This window comes from Protomyctophum parallelum, assembly GCF_964188405.1.
Source record: "Protomyctophum parallelum genome assembly, chromosome: 18".
Taxonomy (NCBI): domain Eukaryota; kingdom Metazoa; phylum Chordata; class Actinopteri; order Myctophiformes; family Myctophidae; genus Protomyctophum; species Protomyctophum parallelum.
In genome coordinates this window covers 10,496,486-10,521,826 of record NC_139716.1, presented here as the reverse complement: position 1 = coordinate 10,521,826, position 25,341 = coordinate 10,496,486, and the positions used below count along the sequence as shown (strand labels likewise).

The window sequence follows — 25,341 nt, the reverse complement described above, 5'->3', positions numbered from 1 at the left end:
TTGGACAAGTTGTAATCTGTCAGTTGTTTTCTTAGGCAGTCCTGAAAAAAGTGCATTGCAGTAATCAAGCCGAGAAAAAACAAAGGCGTGGATTAGCGTTTTTGCATCGTCCAAGGACAAATAGGCTCTGATTCGTGCAATATTTCTAAGGTGAAAAAAGGCAATCTTGGTGACATGATTAATGTGTGAATTAAAGTTCAATTCAGAATCAATAATAACCCCCAGGTTCTTTACTGTACTGTTAGTTTCTACAGTTAGGTTGCCAAGTCTGCTTATTATTGATTATTTCTGCTCACTAGAACCGATTATGAGAACTTCTGTCTTATCCTCATTTAGCTTGAGAAAGTTCTCACTCATCCAACATTTGATGCTAGACAGGCAGGTCAACAGCGGGTCTAAAGCACAGGGATCATCTGGAGCCACAGAAAGATATAGTTGGGTATCATCAGCATAGAAATGAAAATTGACTCCGTGATTGGTAATGAGTTCGCCCAATGGCAGTATGTACAAGGAGAAAAGCAGAGGGCCAAGAATCGAGCCCTGTGGAATACCAGAACTGATGTCATGTTTGTCTGAGTCAAACTCGGCTAGATTGACAAAGTAACTTCTGTTTGATAGGTAGGAGGAAAACCAGGACAGGGCCGTACCAGACAGGCCTATCCAGTGCTCCAGACGCTGTATTAAAATTGAATGGTCAATCATGTCAAATGCAGCCGTTAGATCTAGAAGTAAGAGAACGGATACATGTTTCTTGTCAGCAGACACCCTAAGATCATTCATTACTTTTACAAGTGCTGTTTCTGTGCTGTGACCTTTCCTAAAGCCAGATTGGAATTTATTGTTCTGTAGAAACACATCCAATTGATGGAAGATGCATTTTTCTAAAACCTTGCCCAGAAAGGGTAGATTTGAAATGGGTCGATAGTTACCCAAAACAGCGGGATCAAGATTGTGTTTCTTGAGTAGGGGCCCAACTACAGCAGTCTTCAGTGAGTCTGGGAAGACGCCTGATTGTAGAGAGCTGTTTACAATTTTTAGGATATCTCCAATCACACTGTCTAAGACCTCTTTGAGAAAGGTGGTGGGAATTGTATCCAATGAACAGGAGGATGATGTCATCTGTGATATGGTTTTGCGGAGTTCGTCTTCATCAATTGCGCAGAACGATAATAGGCTCCCCCTGGAGAGATCTACCCTGGGACCATTAGCTGCTGTTTGAAGAATTGCGCTAGCAGCAGCACCATTCATAATATCAGCTCTAATGTTAAAAACTTTGTTCAAAAAAAGCATTGCAAACTCATTACACTTAGCTTTAGAGGCCGGGAATGACTGCTTGTAGGACTGGGGGGGGTTTAAAAGTCGTTCAATGGTAGAGAATAGGACTCTGGCATTTTTCTTGTTCTCATTAATAATGCCAGAGAAATATGCCTGCCTTGCTAGACGCAGGGCTTTGTTATAGGCGACTGTTGACTTTTTAAGAATCTCTAGGTGGATGGTGAGTTTGTTTTGTCTTTATGAGTGACAAGTAAAATAGGCCTGTGGTTTTCAACCCGTTTCAATATCAAGGCCCGTTATTTATTCAGCATTTGAGCCACCCACGGACGACCATTTGATGAGATTTTAGCCTCCGAGACCCAAAACTAAAGAATATTTTGTTAATATTTTGTCTACAATAACATGCTCTGGGCAAACGTTGATCAAAATAACAATTCTTCTACATTCTCTAGTTGTGTAGACTTCTTGTAAATGAAGTAATGCAGATGTTTGACAATAATTTATCTCTTGAGAGCGTAAATGTTATGCTCTCAAGAGTGAATTGAAAAATTTGAATTTAAATGTAATGTAAAGATCTGGGGTCCATTTGGTTACAAACTAAAACTCTCCATCATTTAGCTGGGGACCACCTGGAACCGCCTCCACTGGTGGTCGCGTCCACGGTTGAAAACCACTGGTATAGGCCATATTTAATTATTTCTTTCCAAAATAAAAAAATCGCTCCCGTGTGAAGTGAGGAGCGCTCTTATCATCGTAGCCTATACATCGTCCAGTCATTGTCAATGGGAATTGAATCTTTGTGGACAAAAATAGCCAATTTGCTCGTCTACATAAATTCTCCATTCATTGTCAATAGGAATTTATTTTAATTTGCTCGTCCACATATGACGTAAATTATTTGTTGAATTTTCACTATAACTGCTATAGCGCCCCTCAAAAATATATAATAATTTGGAAAATAGTCTTGTGTATATATATATGTAAACTTTATACATGATTTGAACATGCATTGTAGCCGTGTACATCCACGGACATAGTGTATATGCTGATTATCTAAGGGATGTACTATCTAGACCTATAAACTAGCAGTAGGCACTAAGGAATTAAAACCATATCCATATAGCATAGCTCTGAATCCTCTGATATGAAAAAGTTATAAAATATGTCCGATTTTTATTTACAAGTCGACAACCAAATCCAAGTTTCAATTCAGAATATTTTGACTTGACTGGCGTTACCGCGGTTACCAGCAGAGGGCAACATTGTGACAAGTATGAGTGTGAGCTTGACAAGTTTTGTCTAAATAAAAATATCTTACAAAAATAGACGGATATTTCCCAATTACCAATTAATTTCCAAAAGTTTTCCAGAATATTTAACCCAATTTATCCCAAAGAATGGCAGTGTAGCAAAAATAAAGCATAGAACATAGAATGGTAATTCCATTCCAAATGCCACTTTTTTGGTAGCCTACACACCACGCTCTGACACCACCTATCCTCCTAGGGTAGGGCATAGGATCACACTTCTGTTCTTTTAGTCCAGTACACATTGGGCTGCAACTACTGTAAATAAATGCATATAAATGCAAGGGTTTTTCCAGGACCTTTGATAAATTCCAGGACCTTTGATAAATTCCAAACCTATTTCCAGGAATTTCATGACATGTATTTTATACTTGTCCTCTACCCTTACCTGCATCTGTTTTTCATCCTTACTGCTGCTATGACAACTGAACCTCCTACGGACTCAAAAAGGTCTATCTGTCTGTGAAGTCTGTTGATGTGTTGCATCACCTACACTACAGGCTGAGGCTACAGATGATGCACAGTCAAAGCCAAAGATTCACAGGTGCTGTGCCTATTTTCGAGCCAATGGAGAACAAAGAGTGAAATTAATAATAATAATAAAATAAAATAAACTGACAGTTTCAATCTGTCGTTTAGCCAAATTGTGGCTATCGTTATGTTACCATGATTGCCGATATTGAGAAGAAAATAATCCGTATAGGGAAGCTCTCTGCACAGCTATACCAAACCAGATTTGTGGTCAAGCTAAGCGGGTGGGATAATACACTGAGTGGTCTCAATTAGGGCTGGGCCGGGAGATAGGGCCTATGGACAAAATCAAACATCACATTAGTATTTAGCCAAATACCCCGATATCGATATTATGACCATAATCTCTTTTTCCCCCCAAAACATAATGTTTTGTTTGAAAATAGTCAATATACTTGAAGTTCGTCTATTTTCTGTACTCTGGTTAATTATGCCATATCGCATTATAGCAATATAACATATTGCCCCGCCCATATAGTCTCAAATTATGCTTAATTCTGTTTTATTTATGTCTCTATCTCAAAGGAGAGCCAAGCTCATCCTTTCAAATTGGTTCAAAGCATGTTATCAATTTTAATTGGGTATGTAAACACCAGGAGATTAAAGTGTTTAGCCCCAAGTGGGTTCTGTGACAAAACTTGCGACAAGATGCACATACCAAAATCAGACACTAGCAATGTAATGTGGGAATTTGTGATTTTCTTCATGCAATCTCCCTGAAATCACTGCAATTGTGTAGCAATAACAAACCTGTGCACTGTGGTGGCACTTCTAGGATTCTGATTCAAATTTTCAATCAAAAACTTACCAAAAACTGTTTGAAATATTCACACACCACTATAGAATGAAGGGTTCCCATATCGATATAGAATATACACACAGCAGGGAAGGACACACACACACACACACACACACACACGACAGACCAGGCAGATACAATGCTACACAATGCCACAAAGAAGAGCTACACACAACAGAGAGCGACATTGACAAATACATGTCACAGTAAAACGTGCCCAATAAAAAACTATTCACCGACCAGGTCCTTGCATGGCACAGGCACATGGCAGGGCTGTATACAAACACACTCACAAACAGTGTGAAAAGATAAAACACATACACACACACAGAGTGAACAAAAGTACGGTAACACCATGAAATGAAGCACACACAACACCAGAGACCCCCCGACACAAAAAGCTTGTAGTTGAAAAGCAAAGAGTGCAGAGAGAGAGAGAGAACGGCAAGAGTGATTAGGTAAGAGTCGCATGCAGAGGCGGAGGAGGAGCGGGGTGGGGGGTTGAAATCACAACGTGTAAAAAGACAGACAAGCGTGGTTTCCAATGTTGACATTTATTACATCTAAGGAAACACAGGTACAGCATTTATTGGCAATGATTATCTACAAACAGGCGTCTAGAGAGGGAGTGAATCACTGAGATACAAGAATGAATGGACAGTTCAACAATGTCGCCGCTTTCCGAGGAGCACTTCTCCAATGCCATTTCCGCTGCCACTGTGCTCGTCGTGGTGCCACAGTGAGGGATGACACCTTTTAATTACTAGCAGAGAAAACATAACCTTTTTGCCGTCGCAGCAGACATTGTTGAATTGCATTTGATTAAAAAAGGTGGGATGGAGAAGAGTAAAGACAAGGAGTTGATTTGTGAAGAGGGTTTGAGAATAATCACTAATGTTGCTTGCCTGAATAATAATTTCATGGGTCCCAGACAGTATGGCGCTCTGCTGTGCTGTGCAATAATAACTATTATTATATTATATATATAATGAACTCATTTTGGTGATAATACTTGCTAATGCCAAGTGACTCATTTAAATTCTGTAGCAGTCTACAGAAACCTAACATCCACCGACTGTCTACACTACTGCCAAATGGCAATCGCATAATGCATTATGCACAACATCTGCCGATCAATGACAATTATCATTCACTCAAAAATATAAAACAATGTTACTCCTATCTGCACCAGTTGGAATAACTCGAATAGACTGGACCCAATCATTACAAAGATGTGGTGTGGAATGAATATTATGTCCAAAAAAATCTGTAAGCATTTCAGTATATATAATATATATATACACAATTTACAATTGGTCTCAATTCATTTGAAATCGACCAATCTCATGCTTTGCTATGTACGCTAAACAATATTCAAAAGGAGTGTCATTGACTGGTCGACAATGGGAGACTCAGTTTCGGTTTGCAAATTAAAGTGCATGAAGTCAGTGTAGTATTTTAGAAGCTACTGTATCATTGAGGGAAAGGTCATGGCAAATGTTTCTCTCACATATTTGTACAGTACATCTCACACATCTGTACATGACATGAGTACACAATCTCTCTCTCACACACACACGCACACACGCACGCACACGCACGCGCGCACACACACACACACACACACACGTAGTACTACTGCATGTCATATTGAAGAAATACCTGAGCTTGACTCTCCCTCTCCACTGGCGTCTTTAGATTGGGAGCAGGGCGGTGGAGGTGCATCTTTAGATTGGGAGCAGGGTGGTGGAGGTGTAGATTGGGAGCAGGGTGGTGGAGGTGTGAAATTGGCCTCTGGCAGGCTGCTCTCGAGGGCCAGCAGGGGGGCTGGAGAGAGGGGCAGCAGGGTGCTATTGGGACTGCCGATGTCACCCTCGCCCACCAGGGTCAGGTCGGCGTGAATGTCCTCCTCCACAGTCCGGAGGGCCGTGACGTGGCGTGTCTCTGTGGGGCGGGGGATGGGGGAGAGGTGGGCGCCGAAGGACGGGTGGCGCGGAGGAGGGGGCAGGAGGGCCCGTCTGGCGCCGGCGGAGCCCAGGGACGAGTCCAGGCTTTCTGACCGCAGACTGGCGCTCAGCGGGGGAGGGCGAGGGTAGGACGTGCCGTTTTCTCGGCCCGCACCCTGGCCTCGTTTCAGGGGGTCGGGGGTGGAGCACGCCAGGTCGGTGGAGGCGGAGACAGAGGAGGAGGTGGGAGGGGCCAGACGCAGAAAGTCAGGGAGCACCAGGTCTTCCTTGTTCAGCAGCCCACGCTGGTCGTTGGCCCGGCTGCTCTGCGCCCGGCTCAGCAGCTCAAAGAATTCTGGGGAGGAAAATAGACAAGACATGGTTAGCTTACAGATGCTCCCCCACCCACCCCCGCTCCCAACAGGTGACTGCATGGAAGAGAAGGATTAGTAGAATTTGGCATGCGGCTTAGCAGCATCACACTTCACAGGAAAACAACCCTCTTTAAGAGACACCGTGGAGATGAATGTCAGTCCTGAGGCTAAGCAAAGCTGAGAGAAATCACCACAGCCTTGAAAGAAAAAGATGAAGAAAGTGTGTGGGGGGGTGGAGCGTGGTGGTGGTGGTGGGGTTCGGGTTTACCTTCGGCTTCATCTATATTAATCTTTTTCTGCTTTCTCTTTTCCCCCGTTGTGTCCGGTCCGCTCGCTCTGAGAGAAAGGTCCTTTCCTGACGACCTCTCATCTCCCTGCAGATGCAACGACAATGCACTCCATTAGGGGGGGGATGGGAGGGAGTGAGGTAGAACCGAAGGCAGTATGGGTATAGGTGACACTGTGATGAGGTTGAACCGAAGGTAGTATGGGTATAGGTGACAGTAGCACTGTGATGAGGCCAGTATGGGTATAGGAGACACTGTGATGAGGCCAGTATGGGTATAGGAGACACTGTGATGAGGCCAGTATGGGTATAGGAGACACTGTGATGAGGCCAGTATGGGTATAGGAGACACTGTGATGAGGCCAGTATGGGTATAGGAGACACTGTGATGAGGCCAGTATGGGTATAGGAGACACTGTGATGAGGCCAGTATGGGTATAGGATAGGCGACAGTAGCACTGTGATGAGGCGAATACTGGACTACTCGCCCCGGTGCTTGCCCGTTTTTCCTCCCGGAATTTTCCCCAGTGAGGGGGATAACTTTGTAATATGCTATTGGCTGTTTGTATTCTTTTTGGAAAAATATAAAAATATACTCCTGTGGAAAGGCTATATTATTTGACTTATATTTAACCTATAAACAATTTAGTATTATTTAGTATATGTAAGGTTTTGCCCCCTCAAATGGTACCTCGTCAGATAATCCCCACATATCCTACAACAACTTCTGTGAACAGACTTCACTGTAGTAGCTTTTCATAAATTATATTTGTACTTAAACTGTTCTGCTGTCATGAAAGTTTATAGTTAGAGAAATTCAAAGTCCAGCCGTCTGCTGTCCAGCCTCTCCCACCCCTCACTGGGGAAGGTTCTGGGAGGAAAACAGAAACAGGGCGAGTAGTCTTGTTACCGATGAGGCCATGGAGGGAGTATGGGTATAGGTGACAGTAGCACTGTGATGAGGTAGAACCGAAGGGAGTATGGGTAATGGGGTATAGGTGACAATAGCACTGTGATGAGGCCATGCCGCGTGCTGCCGAGTCCCCCACTGAGTCGTATAAAGATGTTCTCGCTCCATCCGTTGTCTTGGTAACTCAGCGACCTCACTGGCCTTGCAGCGTGAAGACCAAATACGATCTTATAATAAGCATAGGCGTATAGTGTGTGCGATGGCTAACACCCCAAGGCAAAATGTGCTGGTTTTAATCACTTAACACTCAATTTCATAGTTTCAGGCAGATCTACAAGTTCACAATGTGTACCACCATCGCGACACATAGTCACCTATTTAGGCTTTCTGTTAATGTTTTGGGTCTCTAGGGATATTCTCATCACAATACAATATTATCATCATAATATTGATAGGTATTAGGTTAACATATTGTGACATTTGTCCATATTTTCCAGCCCTAGTAGTGTGCTTGCAGATTGGACATTTTCACCAAAGAGATGTGGGGCTCCATCTTGCACCACCCTTATCCCCTTATCTCTAAACGTATTTGCCATTTTATTATTATTTTGAAAAACATTTTAAAATAGTTCAACTAGCTGATCTACATCGAGACATTGTGAGCTTGTAGATCGGCTAAATTGAACTATTTTAAAAGGTTTTTTTTTATTGTAAAAAATGGCAAATAAGTTTAGGGATAAGGTTTAAGGGGTGGCGCAAGATATAGCCCCTGGTGTAGAGGTAAAAAAGGAGGGCAAGGACAGACCCCTGGGGGACTCCGGTCAATGAAGTATTACAGTATAAGGGTTTAGTGGTTAACAGAAGCAGCATAGCAATGGAAAAAGCACAAAACTGTTTATTTTCATTTTGTGAGTAGAGTACGAGAAGAGAGAGGCTGTCTTCACTTTGCTTACCGTTGCTGAAACTGAAAGACTCCTGGTTGGTGGGTGGCCTTTTAAGGAGCAAGACTTGGACTTGACGTCTAAGAGAGAGAGAGAGAGAGAGAGAGAGAGAGAGAGAGAGAGAGAGAGAGAGAGAGAGAGAGAGAGAGAGAGAGAGACAGAGAGACAGAGAGGTCAGTACGTAGTTGATGTATAAACGAATCTTGACAACTCTCTAAAACTAAAGGGTTGTAATGACTTGCTGTCAATCATGTTATATGGGTGGTTATATGTCGACTAAAATCTTATGATATTTAGTCGACTAAAACTAGACACTAAAACACTCCAGGTGACTAAAATGCTAAGTTTTATTCCAAAGACTATGACTAAACTAAAATAGAAATTTGCTGCCAAAAACAACACTGTGGTGGTCCCCACCAGAATAGTGTCCATATTCTGGGGTAAAAAAGAGGAGAGGGCCTCGTATAGAGCCCTGGGAGACTTCAGTCAGATCAAATATATATACGGTTTAAGTAGTTTTAGCCTTCGGCTGGAATGGATTCAGAATCATGAAAATCCCCTAGTTTGAAAAGTTTGCCTGCCATAGGATGTTAATGGTAGGGTCATAAGAAACCCCTATAACAAAAATTGCCCAATACTCACAGCCGGTTAGCAAGTGGATTCATGAATGAATACTATATAGACAATATTTTAGGCCAATAAGAAAAAGACTACGGTATATACCAAATTTAAAATGTCCACTTTAAAGGAGAATTCCATGCTAGAATGCTTTCTTATCTTGCTTACCTTTCTTTGTAGTTGTTACGTCCCCACCAAAGAGGTCCAGGTGTTTTTTTGTGCAAAAACTCCTTATTGGCTATTTTCCCTACCATAAGCCCTCAATGAATTGCATTGTATTGAATGGGAATTGAATGGAGCTATGGGGTGTTGTGCTAATTCACTTATTTCCATCGAAAGAAGTAGTAAAGTGTGCCGCTTGGGATATTATTTACATTATGAAGAGAGGATATATACAAAGAAATTCTAATTTTGAGCGATGGAAATAAGCGAATTAGCACAACACCCCATAGCCCCATTCAATTCCCATTCAATTCAATGCAATTCATTTAGGGCTTATGGTAGGGGAAATAGCCAATAAGGAGCTTTTGCACAAAATAACACCTGGACCTCTTTGATGGGGACGTAACGACTACAAAGAAAGGTAAGAAAGCCTTTTAGTATGGAATTCTCCTTTAAACAAAAGAAGCCTATCGGCTGCCGGACTAAAATGTTCTCAGAAGCAGGCCAACGACGGATCAAAGCGAATTTTTCCTCATTTTTAGAATGTGCAGCACTTCACTGTGTCAGTAAGTATAGCTAGAGGAGAGTCGCTTCAGCTGTCCTGCTTTTGTGTTTTAGGTAAGTGGTGTCCTTGAGGGGGTTTCAGGGGGTGACCTAATTTCTCCTTTCATTGTCGATGGCAAATATGAGACGTGTGGGGACAAGATGACGTAAACTTTCCCTTCATTGTCAATGGCATTTAAAGGTATATTCAGTGATTTCACTTAATTCAAATATCACTTATTTTTTTGTTTTGTTGTGATAATCCTCCCTACTATAGAGTGTGCTGACCATATAAGGAGTTCCTCCCTGTCCCCAGTTAACCCCTGGGGGTCAAAAAACCTTAGGTTTCGTTTTTGACTCTCTATCCTGATTGGACGAAAGGCTGGGTCCCACAGCCAAAAACGAAACCTAAGGTTTTTTGAGTGAAATCACTGAATATACCTTTAATGTTTATGTTGCGGACATTTTGTGGGGACAAAAGCTGTATATAAGGAGGGGCTAGAACGATTTTGAATATTTTCCTAACATTTTAACAACACAAACATTCCCTGGCACATAGATGGGGGGGTCACTCCACGGCCAATTAAATGTGGGTATCTTTGAGATAAAAGGTTTTAGGGTTTCGGGCCAGGTGAAGCTTACCTTTGCCTGAGCTTGGGTCTGCTCGCTCCAACACAACACGCAAGCCGTCCAGACTAGATATGGGGGCGCCGAGGTCCAAAGGCTCCGTTTCTCCACTCTGAAACAACACATTTGGGATGTTAGCGTGTGCCGAGCTTGATTCAACATTTTGAGTATATTATGGATGACATGCACTGTGTAATTCAAGAGGCTTTTCCTGAATCATGATATGGCTTCAAGCTTTTGGTCCTACTGTTTAACCCACTCTGACCTGAGATCAGATTCATACGAGGTTTCCGCCGGACAAACACTGGGTCTGATGAACCCATTCTGACCTGAGATCAGATTCTAAAAAATGTCAGTCGCTCTTCGATTTTTCAAAAATAGCAGACCTACAAGCTCGTATCGCGCCACTCGGTGGCGCGATATGAGCTTGTAGATCTGCTATTTTTTAAAGGTATATTCAGTGATTTCACTCAAAAAACCTTAGGTTTCGTTTTTGGCTGTGGGACCCAGCCTTTCGTCCAATCAGGATAGAGAGTCAAAAACGAAACCTACGGTTTTTTGACCCCCAGGGGTTAACTGGGGACAGGGAGGAACTCCTTATATGGCCAGCACACTCTATAGTAGGGAGGATTATCACAACAAAACAAAAAAATAAGTGATATTTGAATTAAGTGAAATCACTGAATATACCTTTAAATAGCTAAAGCATAACATGATGCTGACACCAAAATGGGTGCCCCGGTCAGAATGGGATAATACAGCCATAATGCCTGCAAACCCAAAGGACCTAAAATAAACTGTCTGGATTTAGTGGGAGGAGGAGAAGAAGCATGTTTGAAGTGTGTCGTCATCCTTAATTATAGCCCCGGCACTCTTGACTTGGTTTGAGTCATAGAGAGCTAAACCACCAAGTAGAGCTGGAAAGGGATGCGGTGGTTTCTTTCCCCTGCCCAGGACACTCCACCCTGTGGCACTGTCATCCAGTACACAGGCTAGTCCATGAACACACACACACACACACACACACAGCAGCTTCAAGCCCATTATGATACCACAGCGACCCGTGACTACTTACTATTTTGGCCACCAGATCAGCGAGGTGGAGGCCATATTTGGCCACCACGGGACGCAAGACCTCCGTGACCGGCTTGGTGGGTTTGGCTTTCAGGCCCACCGAGCGGTTAATCGGTACCAGGTCCAATCTAAAGACAGGAGGGAAAAAAAAGACTAAATGAATGTGGGGAAGAGCATTACGTACACACAGATATGTGGAATCATCGGGATCAAATAGATCACAATGACAAGAGAGAAAGAATGTCTGTAATCCAAACCTAAACAAGGTGCGCTTCTCCAGTCTGAGCTCTCGAGTGCTGAGGGTCATGCAGTCTTGATCCAAAACCAATGGCTATGAGAAAATTAAACAAAAAACAAATCAAAGGTTGGTGTTTAGAGCATAAATTACAAGATCAAGACACTGTACATCTCCAGTGCCACATTACTTTGAGACTCAAAACAGAAATGGATTAATGGTTCAATAGTTTTAATTTATTCAAATTTTAGTCACCTGGAATGTTTTATAGTGTTAGTCTAGTTTTAGTCGACTAAATATCATGAGATTAGGGCCTTGATGCCGTCGTAATGACCGTTTTCACACTTTACAGTGTAAAATGACTTATACTCGATCTCAACTCTACTGGGTCCCTTCCTAACATTTTAGTCTAGTTTTTATTTGTTGACGAAATTGTCAGTATATTTAGGGCCGATTCATACTCCTATTTTAGAGTCGAATAAAAGTCGGTTCGGCGCTGTAGAGCCTACAATTTGACGTCATTTGAGGTTCGGGGGGGGGGCGGTTACCGTCCTAAAGTCGGCTCTTCGGTGCTACTGAAAATTTCTGACGAGCCAAAATCATTTCGGCACTACAGCGCCGAAACAGCGGTAAAATAGGAGTATGAATCGGCCCTTAGTCTTAGTTTTAGTCATCATAGCTTAGTTTTCATTTAGTTTCCATTTAGTTTTCATCAGTGAAAAAAGGCAGTCGACGAACACACGAAATTTGGCACGGTGTTTTTCTGTTTTCCAGCGCGTCACAATTTGCTGCCCACTCACCTTCTCCCCTCCCACCAAGAAGAGGTCCACAGCGGCCATGTTCACTCCGATGTTGACACACAGGTCTCGCAGCACCTCCCTGATGGAGGTACGGGGCCGGAGGGCGATGGAGGAGCAGGAGCCGTCCGACAGCACCACGGTGCAGTGCTTGGAGGAACACTCTCTCACCCGCTCCCACGCAGCAAGGGAGTTCCGGCTGTCAGACTGAAGGTTGAAATTGGGATGTTGATATTGATATGATATGATATTTAAGAAAATAAGAACTAATGATGCAGGGGGCTGGACCTGGTGACTCCAGATACAGAGTGGTATAACATAAGACTAGATCCACCGGTGATCCATGTCACCGGCCCGCGCATCACTACCGTCTTAGGCTCTATGTTGCCATGGAAATTAGTCCACGAGGATCTTACCTCAATCTTGCCGGCAGAGCAGGAAGTGGCCATCTCCAAGCTGGTACCGGAGGATAGGGAGCCTTGGGACTCCCTCCGCCCATTACTGCCCCAGTAGTCTGCAGTGCACACATCACAACACAGAAGATGAGTTCACAGCCTGCTTATTACAGTTTGGTATATACAGTTTGAGTGCGTTTGCTACTTTACTTTTAGATTTTTGAAAAGGCTTAGTTTTAGTTACGTCATTGTAATATGGATTAGTCAAGGGCGAGATTCAACAAGTTCCCGAAAGATGGCAACAATTTATTTTTTGATTTATAGTTAATTTAACAGTTTCCGTGCCGGGAATGGATTACTCCAGGTTAATGTCGCTGCCGTATCGGACATACCCGCCTTTTGTTTTATGTGTTTAATCCGCCGTAATGTAATGAATCAAAAGAAAATCCGTCTTCGTCGCGGAGAATGAGACTCGATGCATTCGCTGTGATGACGAAACCGGAAATCGTCACATGCTGTGGGCTGCTAGGGCTTCCGGGAAATTGAGGCCAATGGAAATGCATTGGGTGCAACGCCTCATTGAAACCAATCTTGTGTGCGTCTTCCGGGTGCACCAAGATGGTGGATGCTACACACAGATCATAACAAACCACGGGAGCTTTTTTTGATGGATTTTCGCGGATTAAAAGCCCAAATAATTCAGCGTATGCTCTAAAGGTAATACAACAATCTCGGCAGTGAAGGGGGGTTGATTAAAATGCGGGTTAATCGTAAAAAACAGTCAAACTGTTAACACACAGTTTACAGTTTAAATTCTAGTTTTTGTTATTTATAATAACCCTGGAGCTCACACTACTACATAAGACACATCAGTAATGCCGTATTGATTATTACTAGGCCTTTTGTGGCACTCCCTGTGGGGGTGTGGAACGCGTGTGTCGAATTTGAAGTCGGTGGGGCGAACGGTTATCGTGTTACGTGGATTTACAGATGTACACATACGAGACTTGGTGCATTCAGATAGATTTGTCGCCACATAATCCTTTCGGTAAGTAAAAGGTGATTATAAGGCAGCTAGCCTGAGCTAACGTGTTAGGTTTCTGGTCTAGAGGGGCGGGTCGCGGCTGAGATTTGCGCACGTCCTGATTGGATCTCATCGATCTGTCCGTCACCCCCGGCCCCTCCTCTCCCCCCTAGTGCAGCGCTACGTCACATCATTTGGAGCGACGCCCACCCGGAAGGGTTGACTCCCACTTTTAGACCAGAGCGGCCAATGCGTTCCTCCAGGCTTTACATTTTTGCACCAACAAAAATGAAAGCCTGGTACCGAGGCTATAAGGCAGCAAATACATGTTTTGCATAGTATTTATTTGCCAAACAGCAGGGGTAAGTAATTAAAGTTAAATTGGCGCTACAGGCAGTAATGATAAGAAATCATCATATTTTAATTTGTTAGGAAATGGTGGTGTGCCACCACTCTGTATTGTCCAATCAAAAAATGCTAATGTACTGTGAATATAAATGGATGGGATGCACATTAGGAGAAATGATTATTTCTCACCCATGTTGATGTCTCCAATGTCCTTCTTCTTGCTTCCCTTCCCAAAGCTCCTGTTGCGAGACCAGGAGAAGAAGATCCCACGTTTCCTCTCAGCGCTGTCATCTCTGGACTCGTCGTTGATGGACCTCCCGGATCTCTGCTTCCGGGAATCCTATAGTTTGAAAGTAGGATTATACAAACAGGTCGTTTCGAGGAAGCAATCCGATTGGTTGAAACGGCTTCTAGCCGTGGATCAAACCAGCACCATTCACCACCTAATCAAAACAAAGAATTCAGCTGCTCTGTTTTCCCAGAGCGCTAGCAACCTCGGTGGCTAGGCTAGCTAGTTTCTTGGGACATTTGTGGTCGTAGTCGTAGTGACTACATCTGTCATTAAAAATAAAATAAAAATCAGCGATTTTCTTAGTTTTAGTTAACTGTTGTATAATTGCAATATTACACTGGAGGGTGTGGCCCTGCTTGTTGCCCAGAAGTATAATATCTCCATTGGCAAAGAGGGATTTGAATCCATGTAGTTGCATAATTAAGCACGAGGAACTACGTATTTCCCCTACTATTATTGTGAGCTTGTTAACAGTCGAACAGAAAAGAAAAGAGGTCGCACAGCTCGTAGTCACGATGCAATACTTTATTTTAAGATGACCCATTGCTGTGCGCTCCTACCTCTTTGTTTGAGCTTGTATACCGTTATCACAGTCACAATTGTCCACTGTACCTTTTTGGGTGTGGACATGGTGGACCGGTCAGAGCTGGCACTGTGCTTGGACGGTGCAGGACTGCAGGGTATCTGGTACTGGTAGGGGTCGGGCAGGGAACGCCCCTCCACCTCAGCCAGCATGCACTCCTGGTACAGGTGGGACTTAAGGAACCGTGAATAGCTGTCGAACTTCATCAGGTTAAAGATCTAGAGTGAGAGAGACGGTTGGGTTGTGAAGTAGAGGCACAGGGGGAATGGAGGGAAGACATGGATGAGACAAAAGGATCTGGTGTTGTTAACATATGGTTATGACTGATGTTATGACAGGTGTCCTAACAGTTATAATTATATAATGCGCATGTGCAAGTTGAAAATAAACAGGCATGTGTGTGTGGGTGGGTGGGTGTGTGTGTGTGTGTGTGTGGCCATGACTGGCTTTGTGTGCACTTGCGCTATAGTTTCTTAGTGTGGGTGTACCAGTTTGTGTTTATCTCTCTGGCAAAGGCTCCAAGATTTCTGATAAACAATCCCAGATGGTCACCAAAGATGACAATATGCTTCCTTGTACAAAGTGACTAAAACGAGAACAGACCCTCAGACAGCCCACAGGATCCCTCCTTTATTAAATCAGAGTACTTTTCTGCCATGGTGCCTGATGCCAACCGAATCTATCTAATTATTCAAACCACTGACTCAAGTAATGTACTCCATCTTCCCAGGGGCTCACATATAGAAGCCACTATAACAGCATTTGCTATAGATTATACACAAGAACTCCTGGGGGGTTATCTGACAAAAAACTGCTGTCTTGTCATGTTGTATTAAAGCCATAGAACGCAATAGAAGAGTGAGTGTGTTTGTTAATAATAGTAAGTAACATAGAGGTTACAAACTGTGGGGCATGTCTCCCCAGGGAGGTGCCAGGGCATTTGCAGAGGAGGAACATTTCACTAACTTCCTGTTGATCAGGAAGTCACGGTACTTAAGCTTACAGATTCACCCAGCGGCTGTGACATTTGGCTGTGCCGTTTGATCTAGAAAGGTTTGGGATAAACTGCGTGCCCGTACTCTCATTCATCTGGAGCAGCTGTAGATGTGCTTGCGTGTGTACACGTAAAGTTGGCAGTGGCACAATTACATACTGTACATACTGTACATAGCAAACGTTTACTTGAATTATCAAAAGTGATGCATTGTCTGTTCACAAGGAAGAGGCCTTGGTGGACCTGGAATCTCCCTCTCTTTCCCTCTGTTGCAGAACTCTGAACTCATAATTAGTGCTATTAACCCATTCTGACCTGAGATCAGATTCATACGAGGTTTCCACTGGACACACACTGGTCTGATTAAACCCATTCTGACCTGAGATCAGATTTTAAAAATGTCAGTCGATTTTTCAAAAATAGCAGACCTACAAGCTCGTATCGCGCCACTCGGTGGCGCAATATGAGCTTGTAGATCTGCTATTTTTCAATAGCTAAAGCATAACATGATGCCAACACCAAAATGGGTTAATCAATATATTAATTGATCATTATGATCAATACGTATAGACTGACGTTGACTTGAACTGTAACTTCCTGCATCATAGCAGCATATATTCTTTATTATAGAAAATTAAATGCAGTTACTCTTCACATATTATTACATAGAGACTATCCTTACAAGCAAAAAATAGTATTGTATTGTCTTAGTAATGGGTGGGGGGGGTTGGTTTGTTTTAGCTTTACCCACTATATTGAGACAAATCCCTTCAAAACAATGGGTTACGCCTGATGGAGGGGAAAGGAACTGGTCGGAAATAACGTGTTCCCTCCACGCGCTACGTCCGGCCGGGGAAACTCTCCCCTGTCAGGTGAAAAGAAGCGGCTTGGACTCCTCATCCATAGAAGGAAGCATGAGGTCAGTCCGCTGCCCCCCCCCCCCAGGTTGGCAGAGGAAGTGCAGTGCCCAGGATTACATTAGATAACTGACACTGGGTGAAAAAATGGGTTGCAAAACCGTGGGATACATTTTTTAGAAAAGCAAAACAAACAATGGGTTACATACATCCAGTTTGTCGCTGGTGCTGGACACAAAATGACAGTATAAATAAAGAATAAAAGTCCACACAGCAGCATTGCTCCTCAGTGTTTCGTTTACTCAACACAGACATTGCCCGATGTAGGCCAGCTGTGGCCAAAACGTTGTGCACGTACCGTGTAATGTCTGTCTGTGACCTTTTATTATTTTAAACATAAAAAATAAACTACTGCCATAGATCATCAAAACCATAATATCTTATTTCTTCGTAGTGTGATTTAGTCGCTGAGCTTGAGCTATCAAGGTTTGATGCAGAGAAATGGAGCCCGCGCTGCTAAGCAACTACCTACTCTACAACTGTCTGCCCAACATGTCGGGAGGATCAGAAACCCAACTGTTGTATATGTAGAGCAGTGTTGATTTCGTCGACTAAAACTAAGACGAAAATTGTATGTCGACTACCTTTTTTCACTGACGAAAACTGAATAGAAACTGAATGAAAACTAAGCTATGATGGCTAAAACTAAGACTATATATACTGACAATTTCGTCAACAAATACAAACTAGACTAAAATGATAAGAAGGGACTATAGTGGACAAGAAGATCCAGCATAAGTCATTTTACAATTGGTCGCATGCTGAAAATAGCCGATCTACAAGCCCACAACGCGTCGCAGCGCAAGTGTAAAAACAGTCATTACGACGGCACCAAGAACCGCCAAAACACATTTTAGTCGACTAGATCAACTGTAGATTTAGTCGACTAAAATCCTATGATATTTAGTCGACTAAAACTAGACTAACACTAATTAGTGACATTCCGGGTGACAAAAATGTGACTAAAACTAAATGAAAACTATTTCAAGAGACTACGACTGACTAAAAACTAAAGTAGAAATGTTCTGCTGCCAAAAACAACACTGTATGTACAGTCGTTTACCTGTAGCTGCTGAGCCTTGAACATGTCTGGCCGCGGCGACGTCAGGACATCGTCCGCCAGCTGGGCCTGGCTGTCGATGTTGACCGGCGTGGTGGCGCTACTGGACAGGAAGCTGTTATAGATCTCTCCCGCTCGCTGGGACAGCTGGCAGAAAACATAAAGAAATGCAATCTTATTTCAGAGAGAGAGAGAAAAACACCATTTTGTTCTTCTTACTATACCCCGACTCCCCCCCAGGGTTAGTTTAACGCATTTTTATGACCTGGGAACGATTCTGCAAATGTCTTCTAAAATCCTGACAGTTTTCTCGAAAAAGCTGTTTTTCTATGTCAGTCGTTCTCAAACACTTTCATGTCACTTTTCATGATTCTTCAAAAAATAGCAGACCTACAAGCTCATAGCGCGCCACTCGGTGGCGCGCTATGAGCTTGTAGATCTGCTATTTTTTCAATAGCATAGCGGAGGATATACTGTGATGACACGGGGACTTGTGCATGTCGTTTCTGCATAGTGATGGCTACTGCATCGGCTCTACTATACAGTAGTAGGGTGTATGGACACGGTTATGGTGTCCTTGACACTGCAATGTTGTTGCTCTTGGTTTTGTGTCGCTGCCCTTGCTGTATCTTACAGTGATTATCTTTACCCTGTATCTGTACTTTTAACTGCTGCAGTGCTGCCTTTTGCGACTGAATTTCCCGTGGGATCAATAAAGGTCTGTCTACATCTCATCATTGGGATCTGTGATGCCTAGTGTGATGAAATATTCACGAAAATACCCATGAAAGAAAATTGTACTTCATTAGTACTGCTTTGGGTAGCACTTCAAATAGCCTGGGGTCCACCTATGCTTTCTATAGCATAGGTATATAGAATCTAGACACAGCTGCGCAATGAGACTAATTCAGAGCGACAGAGAGGAGTGCATGTGTATGTGTGTGCGTCAATTGGTGCAGGTGCAGACAATCAGAAATCAGCAGAGAGTGATCGACGTTTGCGCTACTCGAATTGAAGTGGATTCGGTCCCAGACTTTTTTTTGTCTCCCTGGAAATAAAAACGTCTGGGTTTCCGAGGCTACCCTTCAAATAGACCCTAGCTGAAAACAAACATCATAGGTTACTTAATAAGGGCATTGTAAAAACACCTCTGTCTTATCGGAGTCAATTATGATCGGTCAACGCAAGCCATCGACGCATTTGAGAACAACTCAATCGCCAGAAGGAGAGGTAGAGAGAGGGCATCACATTATTATGATGGTTGCGTTTAGAATTTTTCAACATAACACAACAGCATTGACGACTAGTGCTTGTCAATAGCTGTATATGGGACACTTACCTGCTTTTTGTCCGTTGCAGGGACATGACTGAAGTATTCGCAGGCCTGCCAGAACAAGATGTTCTCCTCACTGAATTCCTTCTTGAGGAATTCCTGTGGAGACAGAGTTACATTGGCCATTTATTACAAAGCCATAGCATAGCATCAGGTCTTCATCCTACCATCAAATGATCTTTCAAGCAATTAAAAGCAAGCAGGGGGGGTGTATGAGCTTAATTAGAGAGAAATAATTAAATTAAGAGCTATTGCTTTCATCAACCCTGGTGACAGGTAATTCCAATAATTGAAAAACAAATCAATATCAATGCTTCATTGGTGTTTTAATGCCAGTTTTTCCCCACATGCTCTCAGCATTGCAGATCTATAGAAGAACATGACTGCCTGTGATGTTTCTAACCACTACTAGCTATATTGTAATGCAGTGATGTAAATAGGTTTTCAATGTAATGAGTCCTGGGATGCAGGCATGGTCTTTTAGAAATTATTATTATAACTAAAGCTAGCAAAATAAACTAGAATAAAAAAACAGTACAGTAGTGCATCCTATGGATGCAGAGGTCCTTGTTTTATTGCGTCCTTTAACCCATTCTGACCGGGCACCCATTTTGGTGTTGGCATCATGTTATGCTTTAGCTATTGAAAAATAGCAGATCTACAAGCTCATATCGCGCCACCGAGTGGCGCGATACGAGCTTGTAGGTCTGCTATTTTTGAAAAATCGAAGAGCGACTGAGATTTTTAGAATCTGAGGTCAGAATGGGTTCATCAGACCAGTGTGTGTCCGGCGGAAACCTCGTATGAATCTGATATCAGGTCAGAATGGGTTAACTGTAAACTGCGTTTTAGGATGCAAAATACACCCTATATTAATTATTAATCTCTGGTAAATGTACATGATGCATGTGACACACAGACCGGGTGCTTTGCATTGCCCTATAGCTTACCGAAAAGTACCGCACTCCCACGGGGTCCTGGAGGAGACGCTCAAAGCAGGCGGCCCAGCTGGCCACGCGGCGCTCTGAGAGGCTCCGGTGGGTGGACGCGCCGGGCAGGCTGCCATTGCTGTTCAGGCTGCTTTGACTGCAGCAGCCCTGCAACTGGACCCCACCCCGTCCACCACCACCACCACCACTACTACCACCACCACCGCCATAGTCTGGGAGAGAGAGAAGAGACATATAGAGGAAAACATGGTTAGGCTACGGTCGGGATTTAGAAGATTTTTTTTTTTTTTTTTCAATTTCGACCTCAGGCCTAAATGGGTTTAAGTCGGGACTGTCAGACTCATTAGGTCAGGGCCCAGGCTGGCAAAACATGACATGGGCACACACACGCATATGAACGCAACACATATGCTGTCACTGCTGTTGCATTATTTTTTTGTCAAATAGGTTTTTATTGAGAACAGATTATAAATTGTTGCTCAAACATTATGATATGAAATACATTTTCAAGACAAAAAGAGAAAGAAAACCCTCAACCCTCCCACCATAAAATAGTAAGATGAAATGCTCATGAAAAACATCTGAAAAGAAAATACAGTGACAGGCAACCATATCAGTGGTATCCTGTCTATTAATTGTTTCTACTCAAGTAATGGACAAGGGGGCAGCCAAACAAATTGTCTCTTTGTTTCTCAGGAAACCTTATTCTCTCAAGATGAAGTGTACTAGTCAATTAATTTAGCCAATGCTTAAATGCAGACCATATGTAATCAGACCATATGAGAGGAGTTGTTTCTGTGCTCTCCCCATCATAGCAGAATAATTAGTACATCGGGTAAATATGAATATTCAAAATATCAGAGTGCCTCAAATATCTTAATCCAATATCTTTGTATCCGAGGGCAAAGGGCGAAGCTGTGAAGACGATTTGAATCTATTGCATTACATTTGTCACAGACTTTATGAATTTGTTTTATTAAGAAGATTAGCAACTTCAATTATTAGTATCTATTATAGCCGTATAGGCTACAAGGGGGGGAAAAGTATGATGACTGAGAGATGGAAATGTATGCAATTTTTTGTTTCGTTTTGGAGGAGGCACAACACTTTCCACTTTCCTTCATTTGGAAAATACAACAATTCTGTTTCAAATAGCCTACTGCTATAACTTTTACTTCACTTACTGCTATAACTATGACATGTTCATGAAATGTATTAGTGAGACACTGAAACAAACTTAAACTAATTACAACTGCTTACAGAACCGTACATTTTAGCCAGGCCTGCTTCCAGGAATCTCAGACAATGAAGTCTAGTCTTTTGTTTTATGGAAGTGATCACAATCTACAATGCACTGATAATGCAATAATGGAAAATTCCGGAAATAATGCATAGGCTGGATATGATTATAAATGTATTTCTTGCAATACTGTCAATCTGGCATACGGCCCGAGCTACGCCAGGCTTTTTGCGCACGTTTACACGGCACACGCACTTAACCCATTCTGACCTGAGATCAGATTCATACGAAGTTTCCGCCGGACACACACTGGTCTGATGAACCCATTCTGACCTGAGATCAGATTCCAAAAATGTCAGTCGCTCTTCGATTTTTCAAAAATAGCAGACCTACAAGCTCGTATCGCGCCACTCGGTGGCGCGATATGAGCTTGTAGATCTGCTATTTTTAAATAGCTAAAGCATAACATGATGCCGACACCAAAATGGGTGCCCGGTCAGATTAAAATAGGACTGGATCTAAAAGCGTGTGTGCGCGTATTCACATAAACACGCACAAAATCGTCCGGTGTAGCCCGGCCGTTAGTGTGTGTGTGAGTGATAGAGATATAGAGAGAGAGAAATAATGTTGTGAAGTGAGTTGTGTAACCGTAGAAATTACCGCTTTAGAGCCGAGTGGATTTGCACGTGACTTTATCATTCTCTTCTAATTTGGAAAAACAACCCGTATGTCGCTCGCTCAGTAAAATAAAACTCACTTTGCAGCAGTGATATTTTGTCCTAGTAGTACCTTCTAAATTGGGGCACAACTAGCTGTTGGCGCAGCAGGCAGCAATAGGGACTCAGGAGACTGTAGGCCTATCTGTTGTACAGACAGATATAATGAACAGAATAATGCTTGTGGGTTTTTCTCAAAATTGTCCCACAGGCCACCAGTTTGACACCCTATAGTTTAAGTGGTTAAATCCCATTCACAGCTAAGTTATGGATTACTACCAGTAAATGTGATCGGATCCATGTCAAAATCCCATGCTGGTTACACACCGTTTACTGCAAGACTTTGGAACACAGTTCAACTTTTAACACAGTCGCAAATTGTCTACACAGGACAGAGTGAGTCGGAATTAGTGAACCAGAGGGTACAAAATAATGATCCTGTTTTTTGTATCTAAAACTCGAGTGAAGTGGTGGCACTGCCCATAGCTGCATGGGTAGACAGACTGTCTGGGACCCAGAAGGGTCCTGGTTTTCCCACTGATCCGCCCACTCTGTGTTGAAGTGTCTCTGAGCAAGAGTAAAAAAAAGACACTTCACCCCAGTCTGCTCCCTGGTCAATGTACAAATTAGTGCCCACTACTCCTAATCGTTAGGAGTTAGGACCATAAAAGGACTAATATAAATTAATTAAAGAGTTATAAATGGTGCATTTTAACTCAGACCTCAGACACAAAAGATGGCATAGTAGACTCTACTACACCAGTTTTGGAGAGTAGAGTGATTCATTATAGTAATAAGGACATTATAGTAGAACTCTAAAACGGTACCACTCACACACTATATGGAGAACACAGCAATGTGTTGTGTCACTGAGCAAGTGAGAGGTGAAGAAAGGCTCATCTATTGCTGGTGCTGTGCGCCGAAAATAGCGATCTACGAGCTCACAACACGCTATGCTGCGACGACTCGAGTTGCAAGCCTGTTGGTTCTTTTGTCAGTGTGCGCGACAGCAGCGCACAACAGAGTATAACTCAGACTGTAGCAGCCAGCAGGGACTAGAAAACCAAGACTGCTCCCATCACTATGTCTCTTAAAGCAGTGGTTCCCAAAGTGGGGCTTTACAAGCCGCTGGTAAAAAAAAAAAAAGACTAATTAATCATCTATAAGAGGACCCCGCCATTAGCCTCATGTGTGGAGAAGCAGAAACTGGCGACCACCGCAGACTACTAGCAAAGAGGGTGGGAAGGCAGGAGGGTATTAACAAAGGACAATGAACAATAGAGGCGACAGGGTGCGGGACATCAGGGCGAAGAAACAGGTGAAGGTTCAAAACTTCATAGTACCTGCAATCACGGCAGCAGATGGCCACTTTACAGCTGAGCCCATCATGCAGGGAAAGCAGCGTTAATGAAACGAAACAATGGAGGCCACACAGTGGGGCTTGTTAGCACTACACAGCACGCAATATGAACAAGGGACCAGCGGGATACCGGTTTCCCGTGAGTATTGTGCTCACACCACAAGGCACAAATTAGCCTAATCGTGTCTCTCCATCAGCCTCTTTATATAATTTGTCTGTACATTATAGGTTTAGCTCTCAATAGTGCACGGTTGTTTGGGAAACACTGATATAAAATAATGACTAATGCCTCTGTCAGCCTCCGTCGCGCTCAGATTGTGGCCCCTTGTGCTCTCGCCCAGCTGAATCAGTCGATGTGTCACCATGCAGGGATTAGTCTTTAACTCGTTCTCGCCCGTTACCATAGAGTAGACTGTGCTCTACACCCAGTGCCAGTAGAATGCACGTAAATGCAGAAGAAGAGAGAACCCGCGAACCGGCTCCGTTTTAACCTGGAAGTAGTAACCCTCCATTTCATTAACTAATTTTAATATCTTCCTTTAGCTCAATCTGAGCCCTAACATCGCTAAAGATTGCGTGCACCTGCACAGCGTTTTTTGGATTTTCGATGACGTCACACGAGTCACACCATGGGAGCCCTCGGAGGCTAGCGACGGATGCTAAAAACAGCTAACGCACTGTAAATAAAATGCTATTAATTCTGGATGAATTAATGAAACCCGCGGTTTGGCATAGGAGGGTGCAAGCAATAAACCCGGGAGATTTCGGATTTGGCACACATTGTGGTAAGTAAAGTCTTGACAGTCTGAGGTTCGCTTTAGCTTGTATGTATTGGCATACGTATGAAACTCCACGCTAACGACGCTCCTGGGTCCTGCCATTTGTTTGGATCTGGGGTGTTGTGTTTTCTTAAAGGCTTTGGGGATCTTTACATTTGCCACATTTTGTGCTGCTTAAAAAACAGCCATTCAGGCCAAAGCCAGAGCACTCCACGTCACAACCTCAGTGGCCGAGATGTTAGCAAACATTATTAATACCATGGTGAATGGGTGAGACCAGACAACAAACACTAGAACTAGATAGAGCTGAACCTAGCCTCAAAACCACTTTTATACGCCCTTGTGAACACACAGACACCAGGTCATGTACGCGAGCAGTGGTTCTCAAACTTTTCAAGCCGAGAACCAAAAGACAGATTAGACGTTTTCCCCCGGGACCCAAACTACTGAAAATAGCAGATCTACAAGTGCACAACGCACGTTTGCGAGCTTGTAGATCGTACTTCAACATTACTTCCGTACTTCGACATTTGTTTTCTAATTATTGGCTTTTCTCTGATTTCTTTACCGGGGGTCAAATTAATTTAATTTAATTTATAATTCATGAAAATCTTTGGGAATTTTATTTGAATAATAATTAAAAACTAAAAGTAGGAAACAATAAATAAAGGGACCCATCAAAATGTGTCACAAATGGGTCCAGACCCACTGTTTGGGAAACAGTTATGTACAGTACATGACCATGTCAAAGTGGTGTTCGGGGACCCCCAGGGGTCCTTGGAAGGGGTTTCAGGGGGTCCTCTGCAAAATTTTATAATACAGCATCAAATTCGGCTTAACCACTTTAACCCTATATATACACCGGCTATTTAAAAACAGAAGATCTACAAGATAGTATATCTACTAATTTGAAATAATCTTGGAA

The 25,341-nt window shown here is 43.0% G+C and overlaps 1 protein-coding gene across 1 annotated transcript in view; it reads right to left on the bottom strand.

The window, feature by feature from the left end:
• Positions 1-25,341, bottom strand: part of rgs12a (regulator of G protein signaling 12a) — a 49,452-nt gene that overhangs the window by 3,140 nt on the left and 20,971 nt on the right. The window contains exons 4-16 of the mRNA XM_083788487.1: positions 20,322-20,533; positions 19,378-19,470; positions 18,042-18,185; positions 15,097-15,285; positions 14,382-14,532; positions 12,842-12,939; positions 12,429-12,632; positions 11,651-11,724; positions 11,395-11,521; positions 10,335-10,431; positions 8,382-8,449; positions 6,501-6,606; positions 5,575-6,213 (exon numbers count right to left, since the gene is read on the bottom strand). Coding sequence (XP_083644613.1) covers positions 5,575-6,213; positions 6,501-6,606; positions 8,382-8,449; positions 10,335-10,431; positions 11,395-11,521; positions 11,651-11,724; positions 12,429-12,632; positions 12,842-12,939; positions 14,382-14,532; positions 15,097-15,285; positions 18,042-18,185; positions 19,378-19,470; positions 20,322-20,533 — 2,202 coding nt within the window. The remainder of the gene's footprint in view (positions 1-5,574; positions 6,214-6,500; positions 6,607-8,381; positions 8,450-10,334; positions 10,432-11,394; positions 11,522-11,650; positions 11,725-12,428; positions 12,633-12,841; positions 12,940-14,381; positions 14,533-15,096; positions 15,286-18,041; positions 18,186-19,377; positions 19,471-20,321; positions 20,534-25,341) is intronic.